Source organism: Cokeromyces recurvatus (assembly GCF_025118155.1).
Source record: "Cokeromyces recurvatus strain NRRL 2243 chromosome Unknown BX663scaffold_15, whole genome shotgun sequence".
Classification (NCBI taxonomy): Eukaryota; Fungi; Mucoromycota; class Mucoromycetes; order Mucorales; family Mucoraceae; genus Cokeromyces; species Cokeromyces recurvatus.
Genome location: NW_026251401.1, coordinates 355,830 through 379,057, shown reverse-complemented (window position 1 = coordinate 379,057; position 23,228 = coordinate 355,830). Strand labels below are relative to the sequence as shown.

The following is a 23,228-nucleotide window of genomic DNA, read 5'->3' as shown; positions in this document are numbered from 1 at the left end:
TTGTCTTTTGCGTTAAAGGATGATTATTTGTATATTCTTCATCTTTGTAATAAACAAAAAAAAAAAAAAAAAAAAAAAAAAAAAAAAAAAAAAACTCTCAGTATGTGGTGAATTTATTCTTTTAATTTTACCTGTCAAGTCAAAGTTATGCTGATTAACATGATTGGAGTTTATAACGTTATTACAACTACTTCTAGTGTTATATCTCCGTGGTTTTAAAGATGAAGACATTTCCAAAAGTGATATATCAAAATTGTATGTAAATAAATATATTTATGTATATAGGAGAAAAAAAAAGAAAAAGAAAGAAAGAAGGAAGGAAAAAAAATTGATAAAATGCCCTGCTTCTTCTATAAAAGTACGTATGTTTATATGGGAATTCTAACAATGGATTAATCTATAATTATATATTTAGTATAAAGAGACATACAAATAATAGAATCCCATTATATTATGTCTCGATATATTTGGATATTAATACCTTAAATAGTGCCTATTATATTTTAGTTAAATACTAATAATATAAATTTCCTTTCCTTTCTTTTCTTTTCTTTTCTTTTTTTCTTTAAAAAAAAAAAGAGGAAATCATTATAGCTTTACATTATATGTATAAATATAAACTTCTCGTAGATTTTAATTCTATAAGCATATAGCGACAAATATTGCACCTCATAGTTTATATGTACTAGTCTTTTTTTTTTTTTTTTTTTTTTTTTTTTTTTTTTTTTTTTACTGTTGCATAAAAAGAACCCTATAGTCAAAATTTTGCACCCTTCTTTTTCGTGCACTTCTTTATTTCAATAGTATTAGTTTACCTGTGCGTAAGTTGAGTCGAGTTACTTTATACTTTATTCATTCACTTAAAAAAGGAAAATGATTCATTTTAATTTACGTCTATCGTTACCTTAATTAGTTGCTTATCAAACATTGCAAACTATTTATCAATGACTGTAAACATGAAGATAAAAAAAAAAAAAGACGAAAATTATATCTCAGGGGCTATTGATTAGGTGATAAAGATCGTAAAATTGAAAGAACAAGTCAGTAATAGAAACACTTTTCAGTTGAATCCTGCTGCTGTTTGGGATTTATGAAGCCTCTGATGAGATTTTTTTTTGACACACTCATTATTTTTATTATTATTATTACAAAGACTTGGTTCTGAAGACTCATCATTTATTAGGCCACTACACACTGTATTTTAGAGAGAGAGTTACTTGCTTTCAGTTGGTTTACCTATGTCAACAAAGGCCGATACCGTGACTTTCATTGAATGCAATATTCACCAAAAAAAAAAAAAATACAAAACAAGACAAAAAAACAAAAAACAAAAACTTTCTTTTTCATATATTTATACATATACATACATATATTTATATATATTTATATATAAGGCCATGTCAAACGAAGATTCAGAAAGTGATTACTCTGACATTGAATCGATTCATTCGGATGATGAAGAAGATGTCGAGGATTATAGAAAAGGAGGATATCATCCTGTTTCAATAGGGGATCGATTTGATGATGGCCGATACATTGTTGTTAGAAAACTTGGCTGGGGACATTTTTCTACTGTATGGCTTGCTCTTGATACTTTGTAAGTTTTGTTAAATAAACTTGGCGTGATGCAATTTCTTATTCTCTGTATAGAACCAATAATCATGTTGCTCTTAAGATCGTGAAATCAGCCAATCGTTATACAGAGAGTGCTTTGGAGGAAATTAAATTATTAGAATGCGTTAAAAAGACAAATTCAGAATCAAAGGGGTATCGACATGTGGCTCAATTACTGACTCATTTTTGGCATTATGGACCTTATGGAAAACATGCCTGTATGACGTTTGAAGTGCTTGGTGAAAGTCTGTTATCATTGATGAAGCGTTATAATTATAAGGGGATACCTTCACATATTGTTAAACGAATCTCAAAACAAGTGCTTGAAGGATTGGATTATTTGCATCGAGAGTGTGGTATTGTTCATACAGATTTGAAGCCAGAGAATGTACTGGTTTGGATTCCAAATATTGAGGAATATTTAAAAAGTGAAACTGCTGAAACGCTGAAAAGTATTAAGGAAAATGAAGAAAAGGTAATGTTATCTTCAACATCACCAGTATCACCAAGTGCACAAAATCAACCATGGTTAACAAATGCTGAAGCAAATGGGTTAACAAAGTCTCAGAAAAAGAGACTAAAAAAAAAGAAGGCAAAGACGCTAGCTAATACACAAAAAATTATGTTAGAAGAAAAAAAAAATAGGTAAGGTTAGGAAAGTCATAAAAAGTATGGATTTAATTTTGGGAACTTAATGTCTCTTTTTTTTTTTAGTATGGAAGAAATAGAGAATAAATTAGGAAACCTAAAGATTTTAACAAAGCAACCTATTGGACCCAAAGTGATACCATCTTCCACCTTAGATATTACGTCCATTTTAACAGAAAAGGAGAATGCATTTGATAATATTATCGTTAAAATTGCAGATCTTGGTAATGCCTGTTGGATAGATGGTGAGTATACACATGTTATTCAAACACGTCAGTATCGCAGTCCAGAAGTGATTGTTGGTTGTAAGTGGACCCATGAAGCTGATATGTGGAGTATGGCATGCATGGTAAGGTTAACACAAACACATAAAAAAAAAATAAAAGAGAGGATTAGCTAACTTTTACATTTATAGGTCTTTGAATTATTAACTGGTGAGTTTTTATTTGATCCTAGAGCAGGTTCAAAATACAATAAGGATGACGGTAAGTTGTGGAGTTCTATAGCTAAAAAATAAAGAGCTAACTTTATTTTGTATTTAGATCATTTGGCGCAAATGTTAGAATTAATGCGTACTGTACCAAAGATTATTACCTCTGGTGGAGAACTTTCTCGAGAATTCTTTGATCGTTCAGGTAAATTAAGGCATATCAAGAGACTGCGTTACCGAAGATTACGTGATGTTCTTCATGATACTTTTCTTATGCCACCTGAAGAAGCGGATGCTGTTAGTGCATTTTTACTACCTATGCTTGAATTAGATATGGCAAAACGAGCATCTGCTAGTCAAATGCTTAAGAGTCCATGGTTATCAGAAGCTGTATGATACTTATTTGTTTCATAGATGAAAATTATTAGTATATATGTAGAAATAAAACAATATATTTAACACAAAATTTGTGTACTTGGTATTTCTAATAGAAAAAAAAACAGGATTTATCTTATTTATTTAAGAAGCCCATGTTTTAAAATTACTTGTTAATTATAGAGTCAGCACTTACAAGTTAGAGACATTTTATTTGCTACCAATATGATATAGTATTTAAGTTTTTCTAATCTTCCTGTTCGGTTTCTAACATATGTGAATAAAATTTGGCAAATTTAGAAACTTATTGACTGATAATTGGGGAAAGCGAAAAAAGGAAAAAGGAATTTGTTGATGCCATATAGTAAAATGAATGTCATTTAATATCATATCAATTAGTATGAAATTACATAAAGTATATCAAAACTACAAACTTACCATCATCAATAGTCAATTCTCTCCACCCCTCATCGTTAAGTTTTCTTTACGAATATGGCCAGCAATTAGGATTTTAATAATTATCTCGAACAAACACGCACCAACGTTAATAAGTTAGAGAATAATACAAAAACAATCAGGCTAAATAATAATAATAAACGGCGCAATTGACGGGAGAATAATTCATAATGGGGTATTATTAAAGCCATTAAATGTTTATACGGCATTCATATTCGAGTTAAAGAAAAAAATGTATTTCTATGAAAAAAAAAGCACCAAATGCGACTTTTAAAAAATATCAAAAAATATGAAAGGAAGTAGATACAGAGGAGTCAGATAGGAATGATAAGGAAGATAGTATTAAAGAACAAGCAGTAAGCTGTTTGAACAATTGACTTTTTTTTTTAGGAACTTAGAATTTGTCCTATTTTTAGTAGAATTCAGGCATTTGAGTTGATTGGTTAAGATTTTCAGGAACCCACTAACCAGTCATCTATGTTATTATATTGACTTTGATGACATTTATTATTGAGGCGCGAATATGATTGCTATAATAACAGACATGTGTTAGCAATAATAATAGTTATTTATATGCTGTAGACATTATTTGGATCACTTTTACTTTGATACTAAGATCTTGTCCTACTTTTTCACATACTCATTTAGATAATTCTTAAAGTATAGCATAAACTTCTATAGTTTTTTTTTCTCTTTGTATTAATCCTGAGGTAATAAACAATATTATCAGATTTGGTAGTGAGAAGAAGAATTATACATTGATGAAGAACAATTTAATATCTGCAATATTATGCAAATATCTTGAGACTATGTCATGCTACTCATTTGAAATTTTATATATTATTATTACTCTAATAACATATTTCATATACCTTAATATAGCGTAATCTAACCGCATTAAGGTTGATTTCAGCAGTAATACTTTTAGATAAAATAAAAAAAAAAGTATACAACAAACGAGATAGAAGGCTTAGAGTGTCTAGAAAAGCTTACTTACACAAGTGCAAATTAACAATATAATTTTATATATTTTCGTTATTGTAAATTATATGAGTTGCATTATAGATAAAACAATCAGAGTTATTTGCCCTTTGTTTAGCTCCAAATTAATAATGTCTGTGCAAATAGCATAAAAAAAGGACTTCAACCTATTTATATATTTTTCCCTAATCTATGAACTTAAGGACATTATGCACGTCATTGGTAATGCTAAGTGCTAAATGATCGTAACTACTCCTCTTTCTAATTCCTATCTATACGCTCGTTATTTGAAATTATAGAACTTCATATTAAACCTGCTAATCTGGTTTATAATTTTTTTTTTTAATGATACTAATTCAAACTCATCAGTGAACTATAAATATACTATTTTTTTTTTTTTTTTTTTTTATTTTTTTATTTTATCTTTTTATTCTCATATACGTCATGAATTTAAGCCCACAAGAATTACACTACTTTAAGCGAGAACTTATATCGCGACATTTACACGAGGAACTGGATAAATTCAAAGAGAGTACACAACTTACAAGTTTAACACAAACAAACGACGAATTTCCATTTCTACAGTACTTGACAAAGTACTTTGTACTTGAATTTCCTTTATTAAAAAATGGAGACCAGCAGAATTTCTTTGAAAAACTGCAAACATTTTTAGATGAATATCGCAAGTTAAAGACGAATACATATGCTCCCAAGGTCTCGAGAGACTCCCAGAGGCGGGTATTGATGTATAAAATTGAAAAACTTTTGACTATATCCCTTTGTGCTAGCATAAAGACAGTACAAGGCAATGAAGACAGTATTCAGATTTTAACCCAGGTCAGTGAAGAGGATGATAGCTTGGCCTCTAAACTTGATATGACACGTTTAGAAAGTGAGGAGGATTACGCTGAATGGATAGGTTTAAATGGGCTCAAGTTGAACGTGGTTACTGTACGTGACTTTAGTGAAAGACGTACGATCAGGGAACATCTTCATTCTGAGTTTATTATTGAAACAAGGCTTCTTGTTGAAAACAATCGAGAAACGACTCCTGTTTATGTCGCTCGACGACATGGTCACTTCCGCCAACTTCGAGATGACCTCAAGGCAGCCTTTCCTACTCTTGAATTACCTAGTGTTCCATCCAAGGCACATGATACAAATAACCAATCACAACACCTCCATCGGGAAAAAGATCGTATCATGTTAAGATCATTCCTTCGTAACCTCTCTGCTGAGCCTGATGTCGCCAATAGTGATATCTTTCGTGATTTCTTAATAAATAATCCTATTCAATTAACCTTAGAGGAACAAGCAGATATTACTAAGCGTCAAAAAATGGATGAAGCCAAAATGGCTGAAGAAAAACGATTCCGACAACAGGTTGATAAGAAGGTTGCTGAATTGGATGGACTATTAAATATGCTTAAAAAGCAAATTATGAAACCCAATGGGCTTGTTGAAATATTTGACATTATTAAAAACACTGAAACGATTGACAAGTTACCTATTGAATTACGTAAAGCAATTGAATGGGGTAGAATCAAGTGAGTTTCATATAAATAAGAAGTAGAATAGATGAAATGTTATTGTAATTACTTATAATTGTATACTTTTTTTTTAGCTTTGCATTTGTTCTTCATACACAATTTATTACTTCAGATAAATCTGTTGAAAACGTAGCCAACTTAAAGCGTACACATTCTTTAATATCTTATCGTGCTATTGGACAAATATTAAAATATTCGAATCCATTCTCTATGGTGAAAGGTATATTGGATTTATTTTTAGCACAGCCTTTTGGTGGTAAAAGCCTTTTACAAAGGATTATGTTGACGAATATGAATGAACAAACAAAGGAGCTTGATAAGGATATTGAAGAACTTCAAACAAAAATCAATGATCCTCAACTTTGTCAAAAGATAGCGAATGCAGTTCAAACCGAATTACCTGATGGAGTCTCTATGGAACGAACAACACCCATTCTCGAAACATTAGAACTCTTAAAGAATCCTAATATTGCCCCCGTTTTAACTCCTCAACAAATTATCAAGGTTGCATTTGCTAATCAACCTGATAAAGTTGAGTCACGTGAGTTAGTAGAAAACTTATACCACCTTTGGGTCTTGTATGCACGAAAGCAAGAACAAGAATTGCTCATGTCTCTTGTCTTCCAAGGCATTACAGGAGAACTCATAAAAGATCTTTTCGCTATCTTTTATGAGCCTTTAGCCCAAGTCTATAAGGCAGCCAATATTGGAGAGACGATGGGACATGTAGCTGATTTTGTTAATGACTTGATAGAGGTCATTGATAAGTCAAGTATGGAAGATATCACGAATACGACTCAACCTTTCATTGATCTTGTTGAACGACACGAAAATGACTTTTATCAATTTGTTCATAATGTACATGCTCAAGATAAATCAAAGCTATTTGATAATCTCTTGAGATATGTTGATTCCTTATTTGCCTTTGTAGCTAAAGGGCTTTCTAAACGTATTGATTTAGAACAAATTGTGAATGAAGCAGGTATTCATGAAGATGATGAATACACTGCATTAAAGCAAGAGATAGATAGTTTATGTCGCTATCATTATAAAAGAAAACAAAGACATTTGGACCGAAAGAGACAAAAGTTAATAAACACAAGTGACGAACAAGAAATGCTTCAATTCTTGCCTGACAATAAAGAAATGATAGGAATCTTTGATGATATGGCTGAACTTGACTATGAAAGTGATGACGATGAGCTAAAGAATAAGAATGTATTAATAGCCCATGAAATGACCCTTCCTCCACCTACACTTCAAATTATTCCAAGAATAATACCTACTTTTGTTAAGCACATTAAAGAAATTATGAAGCAATAAATAGCACTTTTTTATTATCATTATTATTATTCAATAAATAATTTATGATGATTTACTTGATAAAAGACGAATTCTTATTTGCTTTATCAGTTGTTATACCTTTTAATAATAATGATTTTAAATATTTCCACCTATCATAACAAAGACGAGCCGAATGTCTTCTATTAAACTTAACTTCAAGTTCAGTCCAGCCTCCTACATGAAGATGATGAAGAACATGGTTTAATAAGATGATATCATCCTCATGAGTCCATATTTCATATCCACGTATATTTTGATCATATTTAGAAGGAGGAGGTAATTTTGGCCTTTTATTATTACTATTGGCCTGTTCAATAGTTGATATTCGCATTTGGTTCAATGCATATTGAATACCGTTGTTAGTAGTAGCAGTAGTAGTTGTTGATGTTGTTGTTTTAATTGAATCTTCTTCATCATCTGTAATGATTAATTCCCCATTTTCATCATATTCAACGATGAGTTTTTGTTTTACTGTTATATATACATATATATAAAAGGAGTGGGAAGGGAGGGGAGGAGAAAGAAGGGAAGAGGGAGGAAGGGTAAGGATTTACAATTAGAAAAAGAAAAATAAATTCTTTCCCTTACTCTTATTTGGTATTCTTTTTGGTAAGCAAGGTATTCCTGTTCGTTTGTAATTTAATATAATATTGCGAACAGCAGTTTTAGAAAGACCTGATATTCGAGCAATATGTTTCTCTGTTGCTCCAGCTTCATAAGCTCCGATTATCAACCATCGTTTAGCTTCCGCCGAATCTTTTACGGTAACAACTTCTTGTTGCTGCACTGCTTTTGTCATTATTATGAAAAAAAAAAAGAAGAAGAATAAAAAAGAATATAATAGAATTCTAAAACAAGTCCTTTTTTTTTTTTTTTTTTTTTTTTTTTTTTTTTTTTTTTTTTTTTTTTTTTGCATAATAACAATATTTGCTGCTGACCTGGAATAGAAAATTAAAAACAAACAAAAAAAAAATAAATAAATAGATATTACCTCGCATTTTATATGATATCATAACATTCATTGTATTTTTGTCTTTATTCCATCTATTTATTATGTTATTACTTTGTATTAACATACTTTAGATAAAAGAGTACAGTACTAAGTATTTTTTTTAAACAAGAGAAAAGTAGTTGAGAAGTTATCTCGTTCTTGTAAAGACTTTATTAAGAAAATGGCAAGCAAGCAGGCAAGCAAACATGCAAACAAGCAAACAAATAATAATAATATAGCCTACATTGTTCAAATACAAATATTATAAAAATAGATTATCAATCGAAATGCTTGACGAGTCTTTACGAGTAATTGTATATCCAAGTACATTTCCATTAAAATAGAATAAAAAGATTTGATATGAAATTGGTGAAAATCGTTCATTTTTAACTTTTTTAACTGTCATGCCTATAGAAAGAAAAAAAGATATGATTCATTACTCTAATACGTGATAATATAAATAGACACTTGTTTGAATTTACCATAAAGTGGTGTAGATTGAAGTATGCTTGTTGGTAAATAAAATTCATTATTAAAGTAACAAGCTTGATGACCATTTTCAAATTCAACTTGTATTATACGCGTTAGTGCTACTGTGCCTTTTTGACTTGCTACAACTAATAATTCTAATTCTGGTAACCATTCAATCATATTTATACGGTCTAATACTCTTAATAATTGATCAGTTCGTATATCTACTTTATTAATCATATTATGTTCTGCTCTTATTTCATTCATTCTTGGTACAGATGTGCTTGTTAAGATAATATCTTTACTCGTCGTCATTATCAAATATTCACCCAAGTCTGTATGATTCCTTCTTCTTGTTTCTGTCTCTTCACTCTGTTTTAATGGCTTATTTATTAGACTACTCTTTGTTGTACTTTTAATGATATTTGGTATACAATTGGATGGTATTGTCGTTTCTTCAGAAATAATATCATGACTAGAAGGAATACTTGAACTACTATTTGATCTTGTACTCATCCTTTCTTGTAAAATATTTCTTAAAAGCTCCATCTCCATCATATGTCGACTATTAGATGATGCATCTTCATCCTCTGTCACATCAGAGGATCCCCATCCTTCTTCAGTATCTACTAAAGTAGCTTCCCATTCTTCTTGTGTTCTCACAATTCTTCTATTAGATGCAGTTCTATTACTTTCATTATTTGATGTTTGTTCTAATGAGGAAGGTCTACTCAAGATGTATTCATTCTCTTGTTGCTGTCTGTCAAAAATTTCTTGCATCCATTCCTCCTCTTGTTCTAGTAAAGCATTATCCCATAAACTATCATCCAACTCTCCTTCTTCTTCTTCTTCATTTTCTCCTTCTCCTTCATAAATTTCAAAATCAATATTTTCATCGTCAAAGATACGAGAGATATTCATAGGAAAAGCTGGTATATTGGCTGAATGACATAATCCCAAATTAGACAAAGAGGTTGAGCATCCCCGATTGTATCTCTTCAAAAACTCCTTATTGATTCGTTTATCATGACAGACGGCATATTTAAAGTTACCTGGCTTAATAAACTTGGCTGACCAACACCAAGCATTTTGCTCTAAATCCCTTGGTGGTGACTTTTTTAAGGTAACTACCTTTTGCGTTGTGATATCCCATACTCTACAAGTCATATCGATAGAGGCGCTTGCAATATATCTTCCTGATTCATTAAAATCTATATTTGGAATATTATGTTCATGACCTTCTAATTCGACTCGTTCAATTGAATCTAGATAACTTGGCACTTGTCTTGTTTTTTTACCGAAAATTGGATTATTTTTAGTCATTTCTAAGAGATTGAATATCGTTATTTTCCAGTTGTTTGCAGAGACAGCTAACAATCCTTGATCACCATGAATAGCAATGCCCCAAGTTGCAATACCATTACTAGAGGAAGGGGGAAAAAATCATACTTTAATACATATTTATAACTACTATCATTGTTTACTTCATTACTTTAAAATCATAGGTGGTTCATCCAAATGTTCTGTTTTCCATATACATACTTCACCAATTTCTGAAACTGTCACAAGAATTTCCTTTTCAAGCATTCTACCAACTTTAATAGCGTTGATTATAAAAGGCTATTTACGAAAATGAGTTTCCTTTTTTTTTTTTTATCATTCAGATGATCATTACCGATTCTGATCCACCATTTGTATTAAGAGCATTTGGACTAGCAAGTACTTTAGTTGGTTCTTTAAAAGGTGAACTCATTGTATCTAATGTATAAACATGGACTTTATAATTCATGGCTATTCCATGTGATCAGTATTTATGCAATTAGATTGTCTTTTGTTTCTCTCTCTTTACCAATGAAAAAAGTACAAGGAATCTCATCACTTGCAGCACATAAATTCATACGCTGTTGGAAAATTTACATTAATAAAATAATACATCTCCATGTATACATGTATATACATTTTACAAGTCAAGTTACCCAAAGTAAGTTAGATGACATGTTAATTGAGTATTGATCTTGAATGACAGCAATCTATTATAAACTGGTTTAATATACCACATAAAGTGAGTTGATTTGACAACTTGCATCTAAAAGATCATAATCTTGAAGAACTGTGTGAACTGGTTCATCAATGTTATTATTTGGCATTATTGATTAAGAGTGATTTTTTTTTTTTAGAAAAAAAAAAAAAAAAAAAAAATTGCATTAAAAGATTTTATTCAATAGATATTTGAGCACAGACGAGTAGTTTGGAAATGACTGCTATCTTGATAAATAGGCTTTGTAAAAGACAAGTTAGAATTAATAAAGAACTTTATTTCTTCTCTTGTGTAGAATATAATGATATATATATATAAAAAAGTTGACTTCTTCTTCCTTCTTCTTTGACTGTTAACACCATCATTTGCTTCTTAAATAAAGTAATTGAGTCTATTTGTTATTATTATTATGCACTTGCTGTCTCACCGAAGTCTGGCCTTCTATTTTTATGATTTATGATATATTTTTTTTTTCCTTCTGCTTCGTATACATATTTTTTTTTATTTTCATTATGCGAATATTAGCTTTTTATTTTAATTTTATATTTCTATTTCCTTTATTAACATATACTATGACAACATCACCATTTGAAACATTATTGTTAGAAACACCTTCTACTGTTCACATTGAATACACTGTTGATAATGTCAAGTCAAAGTTTTCACTTCCATTCAAAGATGAAACAATGATGGGCCAAATAAAAGTAGAAAGAACTGTGAAATTATTAAATCCGGATAGCTTTGAAATAAATTACAGACTGATTCCACAAGATAGTAGTGTTGAGTTAAACTATCTGGAATTTGAATATGATATGAATTTAGAAGCCAAAGTGATGATGGCAGAAGGGTTTCAATGTTGGAGTACTACAAAAGAAATGGGTAAATATAATCGACTAGCAGCCATTCCTTCTGTCGTCTCTTGGTTTACCAAATTTAATCTTCAAGGGTAAAACAAACAAAGAAGACGATACATATATATAGATATATATATAGATATAGATGTGTATGTAAAATAACCTAATTATTTAGGGATTATGATTTCTTTAATTATTCAGGCCAAGTTGGACATATTCACTCTACAGGTTATACCTATTTACGTGATACTAAGTCAAATCATATCGTTTTTTTGGGTTCTATCTCTGAAGAATCAGGTTATACTTATTATAAAGGACATCTTGATAATAATAAATTTTTTCTTTATAAAGATATTGATGGCAAAAGGTTAGAGAAACATCATGAATTATGCATTCAATTGTATGTAAGTCAAGGAGATCATATAAGGGATCTTGGATCTATTTGGGAAAAGTATGCTGACTATTATGATCCTCTTCATGAATTTAAAAATCCTCGTCATCTAACAGGCTGGTCTTCTTGGTACAATCATTATGAAAGGGTGACGGAAGGGGATGTTATGTCGAGCTTGAATGCATTTAAAGAACACCAGTATCCGATTGATGTATTTCAGATCGATGATGGGTTCGAATCACAAGTAGGTGACTGGTTAGAGGTAGATAAGGTTAAATTTCCTAGAGGTATGAAAGCTCTTGCAGACGATATAAAGGAGCAAAACTACATTCCTGGTATCTGGTTAGCTCCCTTTGCAGTAGGTTTCAAAAGTAAAATAGTAAAGGAACACCCTGAATGGTTATTAAAGTATCCAGAAAATGGAAGCCTGGTTGTTGCTGGACCCAACTGGGGAGGCTTCTATGCGATTGATATCTATCATGATGAAGCTCGTCGTTACCTTCAACATGTATTTGATCAAGTTATCGATGTTTGGGGATATAAACTTATTAAATTGGATTTCTTGTTTGCAGCTGCTATGATTCCTCGTTTAGGTAAATCCCGTGGAGAGATTATGTGGGATGCGATGGAGTTCGTGATGGAACTTGTTCGTAAACGTGCAATGCTATTGGGGTCAGGAGTTCCATTACCTTTTACATGGGGTCGATTAGAGTATTCCCGTGTAAGTAGTGATGCATCCCCCTGGTGGGATGATTCGGTGCTTCGTATCGCTCAAGTCCGTGAGCGTGTATCAAGCTACAACGCTATTACATCTACACTCAATCGATGGCCTATGGGTTCTACCATGTTTGGTAGTGACCCTGATGTCTTCTTTATAAGGTCTAACAACAATAAGTTGACTAAAGAAGAAAAACATACACTCTTGATCGTCAACCTCGTTTTCGGTCAGCTTACATTAATGTCTGATAACGTCCAGTTTTATGATAAACAAGAACATACACTTTATAGCTCCATTTTCCCAAAGCCAGTGGCCCACGTTCAAGAGCTTGTCTCTATTGGATTAGATATTTATCAAGCAAGCTATCAATGCAATGGCCGTGATTATATCTTTATCTCTAATATATCCCCTTTACCTTTTATGGCTCAATTACCCCTTGCGTCTAATGGAGAATATGACTACTTCTTTGAACATAGTAATGTGTTGATGAATGGAGGATCCCATGTAGATTGGTATAGGTCACAGACACAACTATTCTTGAAACCACATGAAACAAGAATCTTTATGAGAATTGCTTCAGATAGTAAGGATATCTTTATGGGATCTACTGGCCATATCGTACCAGGTGCTGAAATTGAGAGTTTAAGGATAGACGAAAAAGATAGCATTCATATTACGTTAAAGAGACCTTATATGAGAAAAAAGAATCGAATCTATCTCAAACTAAAATCAGACGATAGTGAGCTTCCTACTGTTTATGTAGATGGACAATCTGTTTCACGTATAGAGAAAGTGATATGGAATCAGCATGTCTCTGTAGCTAAAATTGTTATTTCTTGAAGAGAGGGAAAAAAAAAAAAAAAAAAAAAAAAAAAAAAAAAAAAAAAAAAAAAAAAAAAAAACTAATTCTTTATTATAAATATCCACAGTTTATTTTAATAAAAAGTGATATTCATTTAAATCTTAAATCCACTATGAATAGCAGCAACACCAAAGGTAAGATCTTCATAGCCTTTGCCTATTGTCTTGAAACCAGCATCTCGAATGATTTGAGCAAATTCCTCTTGAGGTGGGAATTTACGAATACTTTCAACTAGATATTGATATGAGTCGCGATCACCAGCAATGACTTGACCCAGGGCAGGGATAACATCAAATGAATAAATATCATAGAGTCTTATTTTAAAAGGAAAAAAAGAAAAGGGATTAAATACATTTGTAATTTACAAAATATCTCTCTGTTGACTTACTTTCCGACAATTGGATTATCTACTTTACTAAATTCAAGACACATAAAACGTCCTCCCTTTTTCAAAACACGATAAGCTTCCTTCACTACTCTATCAATATGTGTACAGTTACGAATACCAAAAGCAATTGTGTAAACATCCACGGATTCATTAGGGATATCATCTAAATGTTCAGCATTTTGTACTAAAAAGCTTGCTTGATTGGCTAAAATTAATGTGAGTTACAGAGTGAAAATGACAGCTGTCATATATGACTTACTATTTGCATAAGATGTTCTTTGAAATCTCTTTTTGCCTTCTTCCAACATGTGAGGATTAATATCAACTAATTTCACTGTGGCTGTACTATCATGATGAATATTTTTACAATAATCTAAAAATTTTAATGCAATATCACCTAGAAAAAAAAATAATAAGGAAAGGATAGAAAGGAAAGAGTGGTTCTGTTTACCAGTGCCACCAGCAACATCTAATAATGTTGTTCCTGGGCCAGGAGCCATAGAGCGAATGAATTCATCTTTCCAAATGCGATGAATTCCTAAACTCATTGCATCATTCATAACATCATATTTACTTGCAACATTAGCAAAAACATTATGTACTAGATATAAAAAAAAAAAAAAAAAATAAACAAAAAAAAATTAATTAACATATAATCATTTTCTTTTTTTCTTTTCTTTTTTTTTTTCTCTACCAAGGCTTTCCTTTTCTTCTTCTGCTACATCGCGGAACCCAAAGTGAGTTGTTTTACTACTGGATTGAGGTTGTTCAAGACGTTGAATGCCTGCAGAAAAGAATGTACGACGTGCGACTGAAGGCATTGAACGCATAAATAAGCGACTCTGTTTCAACATTAAACGTGACATTTTTATTATTATTATTGTATATCGTCAATACGAATTTTTGCAGGAAAAGGGACCCCTCCTTTCTCAGTTCAAAAAAAAAAAAAAAAAAAAAAAAAAATACATGTATGGAAGGGACCGTCTTATTATGGCAAGTCAAAAAAAAAAAAAAAAAAAGATGGAGAAATAGAGACTTTTTTGGAACTCCCCCCTTCTTCCTCTATTTTTACCATAGATTTTGGAAACATAGTAAGAAGCATGCATTGTAATGATAAATAATAATTCTATAAAATCAATAAACTCATGACTGTCATTATTATATTTAAGTATTTTTAGTATAAATAATAGTCTGTCTGTCTGTTTAACTATCTATAGTTATTTTATTTTATCTTTCTTTTTTTTTACATATCACAAGATAATATAGCAAAGAAATAATCACCTTTTCTTGAACAATGATAAAAGGAGAGGATGATATATAACTACTTGTTCAAAAAAAAGGAGACTATTTATAAAATACGATTAAAGGAAAAAAAAACAGTGGTCATAATGAGCACAATAGTTTAAATAACTGCATTGCCCGAACCAGTTCGCGAAGTTAAGAGTAAAAAAAAAAAAAAAAAAAAAAAAAAAAAAAAAAAAAAAAAAAAAAAAAAAAAAAAAAAAAAAGAATCTTATCAGACCGTTAATGATCTAGATCTCAAGTTAACAGATTTTGACTACGAAGAGGTGGCGTCAACATATAATCCAATTTATTTGGGCTCCGGAAGAAAAGCGGTATATACGACAGTGTGTGGCCTTGTCAAAGATGTCCACCCTATTATACGTTGTTCAACCAAAGAGTATTATCATTACACCGGTTCAACAGAATTTTTAGTAAATCAACAAAAACTTAAAAAACAAAATAGAATTGAGGAAGTAGAATCGAAAATTCCAACACACAAGACAGCAAAAGCAGAAAAATATTATGAATACTTACAATCTATGCTTGAGTATATTGACATACTATTTGATTTCTACAAAGATACCAGTGGCAAAAATCGTTTCGTATCGTATCAAGGTCGCCAACGGGCTCCAGAAATCATGACCAACGTCTTGCTTGATGGCGGGCTGAAATACAACCGTGAAAGAAGAAGAAGAAACAGGAAGAAGAAGAAGAAAAGTAAGAGAAAAGAGAAAAGAAGACAGGAAAAAAAAGAAGGAAAAGAACAAAAAATAAGAGGGAAAGCAGGAATAAGAAAGTAAAAGAAAGAGAGGAGAAGAAGGTTGTAAATAAGCAAGCAATTTCTTTTTCAATGTGTTAAATAGTTCTTATCGAAAAACATTTTAAAAGGTCAAATAAGTGGAAGCCCCAGAAGTACCGTGAAGATAAGAAAAGGATTCCCTTCATTGTTTTCGGCGACGGTATGTTTGGAAAGGACTCAATTAAGCTAAGAGAAAACCAATGTGGAGTTACAAAGATTCTATAGCAGACTCAGAAAAAGAGAGAAAGAGAGGGAAGATTAATTGCTGTTACAATTGACGAATTTAATACTTCAAGAGCTTGTAGTAGTTGTCACAACAAGACTCTGAAGCCAGTTGAGCATGCTCGTGGTAATAGTATCCTGGAATGCAAATTCTGTGGAATATTATAGCAGCGAGATATTAACTCCAGCAAAAACATGATGGAAATACCATTATCAATTTGGAGACAAACTGGTCGCCCAACCGTATTTCAAAGACCGAAGAAATCACAACAATAACTACGAGAATCCTATCGCAGTATTATAAACAGCTTGTCTCTCAAGACATTTAGATTATTACAGGTATAATATGATTTGAACAAAAGAAAAAAAAAGGGGGGGTTGCAGCTGTCATATCGTTCAAATTGATGAAGAATTTAATAAATACTTTTTTATATAATACTAATATGTGATTGGATAAAATATAAATAGTAGTGAACTAATAATCCTGGACTACGGTACACTATTCATACTTTAAATGTAGATGATATTAGTTTTTTTTTTTTTTTTTTTTTTTTTTTTTTGATTATTATTATTTCTTTATTTTTCTATAAAAAAAACTACTACTATGATTATTATGGATTGTTTAAGAAAATGTGTATATGAAAAGATTATTGATACAAGTTATAACTGCTTATTTATAAATCAAAAAATAATAATAAAAACAATACAGCAAACAATAACAAGTAATAAATAAATTACAATAAGCTAACTGAAATATATCAATAATCTCTATAAAAGTAAGTATGAATTGTAAAAGTAGCGCCAGGTTACTCTTGGGGGAGGGGAGAAAGGGAAGAAGTGTTTTCTAAATGATTTTGTTTTGTTTTGTTTTTGTTTAATGAGACTTGGGCTTAATACCAAGGGTTTCATTTTCGATTTCTTCTGCATCATGAGCTTGACGGGCCATTACTTTTTGATCATCACGAAGTGCTTTAACATATTGTTCATCTGTAGGTTGACGATGAGAATTACCAAGTTTATCCCAGAAAGTGAAATATTGTCCATAATTGTAATTGAAATAAACATGGTGTACAAAGTGATGAGCACTGGTATTGATAACAGAAGAATGTGAAATAAATTCACCTATGAATAAAATGAAAGTTAGTTAGTCCAATCAGTCTACATAGATAGTGATATAGATGTATCCTACCATCGTGAATCATAACAGTCCAAAAGTTAACAAAGACAAACATGAAGAGATACAAGTATTTGTGCATAGGAAGCATGAAAACATAAAGATGATAAGGAAGTGATTGTAAGAAACCATCAAAAGGATTAAAAGCATGAGAAGCAAAAGGAGTAGGAATAACCCATTTATGATGAAGCTATTATTATTAATATCATAAATCAGTATTAAATTCTATTGATATAAAATCTTATTTTACCTTGTGAAGATATTTGTAAATTCTAGGGTGATGCATCCAACGATGGAACCAGTAAATACCACAATCAGTAAAGAATAAGAAAGAGGGAATAGAGATAAGGATATAAAGCCACTCTTGAACTGTTTGAGGCATGCCACCATATAACATAGATTTACCCAAGACTTCACCAGTAAAGAAAGGAAGAGTAAGGACTAGGATGATTAAAGGGAATGAGTACATAAATAATAGAACAAAAAGAATGTTGAGTATACATACGTGTCATCCATGGAATTGAGCCTAAAGCACATTCAATTTCCATTCGTACTTGATTCTTTAAGAATTTAGGGTGTTTCATATAATCGTGATCGAATACAAAGTAATATGACAAAGTAGCAGTCAATAAATACAATGTCCAACCAAAAAAGCAAGTAATCATAAATAAAGAAAGGTTGATACGCCAAAAGTCATCTCGAGGCCAAGCAGAAATCACAGCTCCAGCTACATGCTTTGTATAAGATGGCCATAATTTGGCATACATTTTATCAAACACATATTCATCAAAATAATACAAAACTGTATCCATTTTTAATAACAATAATAATAAGAAGAAAAAGAAAAAAAAAAAAAAAAAAAAAAAAAGATAACAATTAAAAACAAAATTTCATTCATTATATTTGTACTCTCATTTTTAAATTCAGCAAAAAATGAGTTCCTCAACTCGGGAATTTCTGTGTGCCTATCCGCTGTTATTTTTATTAGTCCGCTGCTTTCTTTTATTGTATTAAAATATATATGTGAATGTTATACATCACACCACCTTTGATCATTGTTTTTTTTATTGTTTAAAATATTAATTTATTTTCCGTTTTTTTTTTTTTTTTTTTTTTTTATAGAGTAGAAAAAGAAGATGAATAGAACACTATAATAGATAAAAAGTTTTTTTTTTCTAAATGAATTTATTAGTTAAAATCATATTTAGTAGCAAAAAAAAAAAAAAAAAAAAGGAAAGAAACAATAAAGAGAAAGAAATCCTTATCAGATCTTCTTTTTTTTGTTATTTAATGCCATAAAACTAAATATTGTACCTCGTTTGTGTAATAATGTTGATTTTAATTAAAGACAATTTTTTTTTTGGGAAATTTGTATTTACAGGGAAAAAAAAAAAGATAAACAGCATGACTTCACTTTCTTTCTATTCTACTTTGTTATATTTATATATATAGTTGGTCTATTAATAATAGCTATTGTTCGCTTTTGCTATTGGACACATAATATGGATAACAATAAATACAATAGGCTTATTGTTTTGCTTATTAAATATACTCGACAAGAAAAGAAATTTTTAAATACCAGATTTGTATGCAGTTTTCTTTCAATTTCATTTTTTTTTTTTTCATCAAAAAAAGTTAAAATTTTTCTTCTTTTCTAACTCGTATTTTCTTAATTAGCTTACTACTATTTTTATCGTTCAAATTTCTTCAATAAAAAATATAGACTATCTTCAAAAAAAAAAAAAGGTTTTCTTTATATGTGTATATCTGTCAAATAAATTTTTTTTTATTTTTTTTATGACGGCCTATGTCACCATTTTAAACGATCGCGGAATTTGAATAATATCGTTATGTTCGCCACCCACAAAAATGTAGATCCCCTTTTTTATATACAACTAGTCATTTTTTTTATTTTTTACGAAAATGCCTTCTATTAATGTACCTACTGTTCAAAGTATTCAAATTTACCCCATTAAATCTTGTCATTACATTCAAATAGAAGAATGTGAAGTTGATAACTTGGGAATTAAAAATGATAGAAGATTTATGATTGTATATGAAGATACAAACCGATTTGTCACTCAAAGGTAATTTTTTTTTATAATGTTTAAAAAAGAAAATAGATTAATCCTCATATCAAACCACTTAGAAAATTCGCCTCATTATCACTTTTAAGAACTATATTGAACGAAAAAGAAAATAAATTAACACTTTTAGCTGATGGACAAGAACCATTTATTTTACCATTAAAACAAGATTTAGAATTGCTGACTAAGCGAACGGTGACATTATGGAAAGACACTTTAACGGTATATGACCTTGGTGATGAAGTTGGAGAATGGATTACCCAATTCCTTATTAATCATCGCCAACATGATCGTGAGAATAATCATAGTGTTGATGATCCTATTCACGAAAATGATCCTGTTAGTAAAGTTCGATTGGTGACGTTAGATGATCCAGCTAAAGGAGTTTATGATCGACCTGCTCACCCTTATTTGAAAGGTGTTCATACAGCTTTTTCAGATTGGTCACCTATTTCATTTGGATTTGTTAGTAGTTTAGAGGAAGTGAATAAGGGATTGTTGGAGACAGGGATTAGTAAAGGAAATCAAATTCCTATGAATAGATTCAGAAATAATATTACAATTGCTGGTACTATTCCTTGGGAAGAAGACCAATGGCTAGTTGCAAAGTAAGTATTCTCTTGTGATATAATGATAAAATAACCGTATATTGATGGATTGTTAGAGTTGGAGAAGTGACAGCATACATTGTTCAACCTATTGCACGTTGTACGGGTAAATATATGTGTGTAGGATGGGGATGTCTCTAAGACTGTTATTAATTCATTTAGAAAATAGTTCCTAGCATTAATCAAGATACTGGAATAAAAGATGCTTGGGATGGTAAAGGTCCCACAGATTATTTGAAGATAAGACGTCAATTTGCTGATGAGCCTAATATGGGACAATTCTGTTGTGATGTCATTCCTCTAACTGCAGGAAAAATTCGTGTAGGAGATAAAATTGAAATTCTAGAGCATATTCCTGAAAAATATAAGCAATCCCCATTACCATTCAAGGCTGCTGCTTGATTCATTTTAATCGATATACGCTGTCTATTCATCCGCTTAAAAATGTAAATCACTAATAAAAAAAAAAAAAAAACACCCGATAAACAAACAGTGGTTTCAGGAAAGACGGATTAACAATCTTGATTATTGTGTAATTGAGATTAAAAATAAAATAAGTTATTATATGAATGAAAAAAAAAAAAATCTATCAATATATTGTACTAGTAAAAGAAAGCGTACATTAAGAATGTCTCTATCAACAATACACGTGTTAAATTAACTTCTCTGTATTGTAGAAAAGAAGAGTGCTTTAATCTATCTTATTAACAATAAAAGAAGAAGTGGCACCACTCAAGAAGAAGCTAATAATTTAATGTTCCGAGTTTACCTTTTCGTTGTGTATTTCTTATATGCAACATCAATGTAGTTTATATATTACCCGGGAACAGAGCCAGTAATAATTCATAAATATTATTCTTTATAGTCTCACTTTTTTTTTTCATTCCCTAAAAGGAATCTTGAAATAAGAACAATGCATCAACATGTTGTATACATGTTAATCTTTCAAACACTACTTTTGTATACTTCAACCCCCCCTTTTAACTCAAGGACCTTGGAACTCAAAAACTAGCCCCTTTAAAGGTTTTATATAAACCACTCATATATAATAATAATGATGTTGTTGTTGTTGTTTTTTACATTATTGTAGCTTGTTGTGAAAGTTTATAATGAAAATATCTTTACTGACATCAGATTATGTAAGGAAAAGGCTCATTATGTATTGATAACTACTGATATTCCCAATAATAAAGGAACTCACTTTATTCCTGAAAATAAATGAAATAGAACGGTACCGTATTTAACACCATTCTTTCTATTTGAGACTTACTTTTGAGCATATATAGTAATTATTATTAAAAAAAATATCCACCTGGTTTATTTATGAAAAGTTATAGCATTTGTTATTTTAAGCAAATAGTCGATGAAGAAGCTTCTACTACTATCATTGTGGTTTCAAGTAGCAAGAAAGTAGATCATGTGTAGTGATAATTCAGGATAGACGACCTTTCTATTTTGAAGATATAAAAGGAAATGATAAAGCCCTATTTTTGGTTTTATCGTAAAGAATGCATAGTATAAACAAGTAACTAAAAAAATTATAAATCTATCCTCATGATTCATATTGATGAATAGTCTAAAGACATGTGGGATTTTTTTTTTTTTTTGTATTCATATGAATAAAGATACAATCAGTGGTCACTCGTGCAACGCTTCATTTTATATCATTCAACTTTCAATAACGATAACAGTCACTTTGTGCAATATCATGCATGATGAGAAAATAGATATAAAAAGGGCTCCTATTTTTCAATTTCCCCCCCTTTTTTTTTTCTCTTTTCCCTTTTTTTTTGGTAAATCAGCCAATCAGCCGCAGTCGTGGGGCTTGCCCTGTACGCCATGTAAAAAAAAAAAAGACGAACGCGAAGGCATTACGGGGAGCTTGTTTTAAGACGGGCGGTGACACATGAATCGCCCAATCTGTATTTTTTTTTTTTTTTTTTTTTTTTGCATTGTTATTAATTCTACAGTAAAGTTTGCATTGGTGGGACAGTGGAGTCTTTCCCACTCTAAGGATAGTGTCTCCATTTAGAACTTTATGTAATCTAACGTTGATTTAAAAAAAATCAGTCACGGATAGTTTAAATAGATACATCTTTTAGTTTATTATTAATAAGATGCGTGTTTACAAGTTTAATGATTTGACATATTCATATATGTATGTATATGTACATTATTCTTACAAGTGTATAAACTTTTTTTTTTGTGAAAGATAATAAAGACTATTTAATTGTTCTCATATCCATCATATATAAATAGATATACATATTATAAATAACTCGTCATTTAAAGCTCTAAATAGAATAGCTCAGAACTCTTGTTTAGCCTCTTCTTCTTTTTTTTTTGGAATACATATATGTATGTATGTATGTAGATATATATATATATATAACCCCCATTATATTCTGTATCTTCATACAAATACAATCATACTGAAGGGATATTAAATATCATTACCTATCTAAATAAAGCTAGTAAAATGAATAAACTAAACCAACTATAGTCTGTTATCTGATTCGATTTTTACCGGGGATCTATTATTTTAATCATATTCTTTGTTTCTCTTCCTAGTGTCTTGTATAGAAGGACTAACAGCATTAAATAAATGTTATTAGCATAGAATATGTAATATAAAGAGTGTAATATTCAATGTTCTATTATATCAAAGCTATAAAGGAGTTAAAACGGTAAAGTAAACATTTACATATTTCTTATTACACTATATAGTGTCGTTATTTTTTTAGCATTTAAAGATACTAAATCCATGTAGTTTATTATATCGATTGATATAATAGACTATCACCTCCTCCCCCCTTTTTTTTGACATTTCCTCAAACATTTACATATTTGTATATGATTGGATAAACTTATTAGTCACAAACAAAAAAAAATAAAAAAAATAAAATAAAAATAAAAATAAAAATAAAAAAAAATCAGATAAAA

At 30.4% G+C, this 23,228-nt stretch overlaps 10 protein-coding genes across 10 annotated transcripts; 6 read left to right on the top strand and 4 right to left on the bottom strand.

Annotated features, from left to right (window-relative positions):
- Positions 1–1,397: 1,397 nt before the first annotated feature.
- On the top strand, positions 1,398–3,088 carry BX663DRAFT_435886 (kinase-like domain-containing protein; the record flags this gene model as incomplete). The annotated part of the gene is made up of 6 exons (XM_051523150.1): positions 1,398–1,597; positions 1,651–2,066; positions 2,115–2,259; positions 2,329–2,521; positions 2,702–2,747; positions 2,805–3,088. The coding sequence occupies 6 exons, from the start codon at positions 1,398–1,400 to the stop codon at positions 3,086–3,088; spliced, it is 1,284 nt and encodes a 427-aa protein (XP_051382148.1).
- A 1,860-nt stretch (positions 3,089–4,948) lies between these two features.
- BX663DRAFT_436291 (uncharacterized protein) lies at positions 4,949–7,377 on the top strand (the record flags this gene model as incomplete). The annotated part of the gene is made up of 2 exons (XM_051523174.1): positions 4,949–6,051; positions 6,129–7,377. 2 exons carry the CDS (start codon positions 4,949–4,951, stop codon positions 7,375–7,377), a joined length of 2,352 nt encoding a protein of 783 aa, XP_051382147.1.
- Positions 7,378–7,801: 424 nt separating this feature from the next.
- BX663DRAFT_422566 (uncharacterized protein) lies at positions 7,802–8,146 on the bottom strand (the record flags this gene model as incomplete). Its single annotated transcript, XM_051522418.1, has 2 exons — positions 7,802–7,869; positions 7,987–8,146. Coding segments are annotated over 2 exons (228 nt in total), but the record flags the coding sequence as incomplete, so codon positions are not given.
- Positions 8,147–8,413: 267 nt separating this feature from the next.
- Positions 8,414–11,043, bottom strand: BX663DRAFT_511920 (uncharacterized protein). The gene is made up of 6 exons (XM_051527951.1): positions 10,837–11,043; positions 10,710–10,761; positions 10,536–10,651; positions 10,353–10,480; positions 8,872–10,283; positions 8,414–8,797 (listed from the first exon to the last, which is right to left on the bottom strand). Exons 1-6 carry the CDS (start codon positions 10,855–10,857, stop codon positions 8,652–8,654), a joined length of 1,875 nt encoding a protein of 624 aa, XP_051382145.1. The 5' UTR covers positions 10,858–11,043; the 3' UTR covers positions 8,414–8,651.
- A 427-nt stretch (positions 11,044–11,470) lies between these two features.
- On the top strand, positions 11,471–13,701 carry BX663DRAFT_552581 (glycoside hydrolase superfamily; the record flags this gene model as incomplete). Its single annotated transcript, XM_051531380.1, has 2 exons — positions 11,471–11,844; positions 11,928–13,701. The coding sequence occupies 2 exons, from the start codon at positions 11,471–11,473 to the stop codon at positions 13,699–13,701; spliced, it is 2,148 nt and encodes a 715-aa protein (XP_051382144.1).
- Positions 13,702–13,740: 39 nt separating this feature from the next.
- Positions 13,741–15,035, bottom strand: BX663DRAFT_511915 (UbiE/COQ5 methyltransferase). The gene is made up of 5 exons (XM_051527950.1): positions 14,806–15,035; positions 14,563–14,712; positions 14,371–14,508; positions 14,112–14,316; positions 13,741–14,037 (listed from the first exon to the last, which is right to left on the bottom strand). Exons 1-5 carry the CDS (start codon positions 14,975–14,977, stop codon positions 13,818–13,820), a joined length of 885 nt encoding a protein of 294 aa, XP_051382143.1. The 5' UTR covers positions 14,978–15,035; the 3' UTR covers positions 13,741–13,817.
- Positions 15,036–15,613: 578 nt separating this feature from the next.
- Positions 15,614–16,195, top strand: BX663DRAFT_436273 (uncharacterized protein; the record flags this gene model as incomplete). Its single annotated transcript, XM_051523173.1, has 1 exon — positions 15,614–16,195. A coding segment is annotated over one exon (582 nt), but the record flags the coding sequence as incomplete, so codon positions are not given.
- Positions 16,196–16,419: 224 nt separating this feature from the next.
- On the top strand, positions 16,420–16,759 carry BX663DRAFT_511911 (uncharacterized protein; the record flags this gene model as incomplete). Its single annotated transcript, XM_051527949.1, has 2 exons — positions 16,420–16,570; positions 16,592–16,759. Coding segments are annotated over 2 exons (252 nt in total), but the record flags the coding sequence as incomplete, so codon positions are not given.
- A 207-nt stretch (positions 16,760–16,966) lies between these two features.
- On the bottom strand, positions 16,967–18,444 carry BX663DRAFT_511907 (uncharacterized protein). Its single transcript, XM_051527948.1, has 4 exons — positions 18,096–18,444; positions 17,841–18,031; positions 17,606–17,780; positions 16,967–17,538 (listed from the first exon to the last, which is right to left on the bottom strand). Exons 1-4 carry the CDS (start codon positions 18,400–18,402, stop codon positions 17,291–17,293), a joined length of 921 nt encoding a protein of 306 aa, XP_051382140.1. The 5' UTR covers positions 18,403–18,444; the 3' UTR covers positions 16,967–17,290.
- Positions 18,445–19,286: 842 nt separating this feature from the next.
- On the top strand, positions 19,287–20,760 carry BX663DRAFT_511905 (MOSC N-terminal beta barrel domain-containing protein). Its single transcript, XM_051527947.1, has 4 exons — positions 19,287–19,677; positions 19,740–20,285; positions 20,342–20,391; positions 20,455–20,760. The coding sequence occupies exons 1-4, from the start codon at positions 19,514–19,516 to the stop codon at positions 20,685–20,687; spliced, it is 993 nt and encodes a 330-aa protein (XP_051382139.1). The 5' UTR covers positions 19,287–19,513; the 3' UTR covers positions 20,688–20,760.
- Positions 20,761–23,228: the final 2,468 nt, after the last annotated feature.

What these genes read in the sequence shown, in the direction of transcription:
- BX663DRAFT_511915 (XM_051527950.1), bottom strand. Translation starts at nt 14,977, where the DNA reads ATGTCACGTTTAATGTTGAAACAGAGTCGCTTATTTATGCGTTCAATG. An exon ending in AGATGTTGCTGGTGGCACTG is followed by an intron (nt 14,509 to 14,562) that starts GTAAACAGAACC and finishes TTTTTTTTCTAG; the next exon opens with GTGATATTGCATTAAAATTT. An exon ending in GATAATCCAATTGTCGGAAA is followed by an intron (nt 14,038 to 14,111) that starts GTAAGTCAACAG and finishes TTTTAAAATAAG; the next exon opens with ACTCTATGATATTTATTCAT.
- BX663DRAFT_511920 (XM_051527951.1), bottom strand. Translation starts at nt 10,857, where the DNA reads ATGTCATCTAACTTACTTTGG. An exon ending in CAAATGGTGGATCAGAATCG is followed by an intron (nt 10,481 to 10,535) that starts GTAATGATCATC and finishes TTTCGTAAATAG; the next exon opens with CCTTTTATAATCAACGCTAT. An exon ending in TCAATCTACACCACTTTATG is followed by an intron (nt 8,798 to 8,871) that starts GTAAATTCAAAC and finishes TTCTTTCTATAG; the next exon opens with GCATGACAGTTAAAAAAGTT.
- BX663DRAFT_511905 (XM_051527947.1), top strand. Translation starts at nt 19,514, where the DNA reads ATGCCTTCTATTAATGTACCTACTGTTCAAAGTATTCAAATTTACCCC. An exon ending in AACCGATTTGTCACTCAAAG is followed by an intron (nt 19,678 to 19,739) that starts GTAATTTTTTTT and finishes CAAACCACTTAG; the next exon opens with AAAATTCGCCTCATTATCAC. An exon ending in GACCAATGGCTAGTTGCAAA is followed by an intron (nt 20,286 to 20,341) that starts GTAAGTATTCTC and finishes ATGGATTGTTAG; the next exon opens with AGTTGGAGAAGTGACAGCAT.
- BX663DRAFT_511907 (XM_051527948.1), bottom strand. Translation starts at nt 18,402, where the DNA reads ATGGATACAGTTTTGTATTATTTTGATGAATATGTGTTTGATAAAATG. An exon ending in CTCAATTCCATGGATGACAC is followed by an intron (nt 18,032 to 18,095) that starts GTATGTATACTC and finishes TAATCATCCTAG; the next exon opens with TCCTTACTCTTCCTTTCTTT. An exon ending in GACTGTTATGATTCACGATG is followed by an intron (nt 17,539 to 17,605) that starts GTAGGATACATC and finishes TTTTATTCATAG; the next exon opens with GTGAATTTATTTCACATTCT.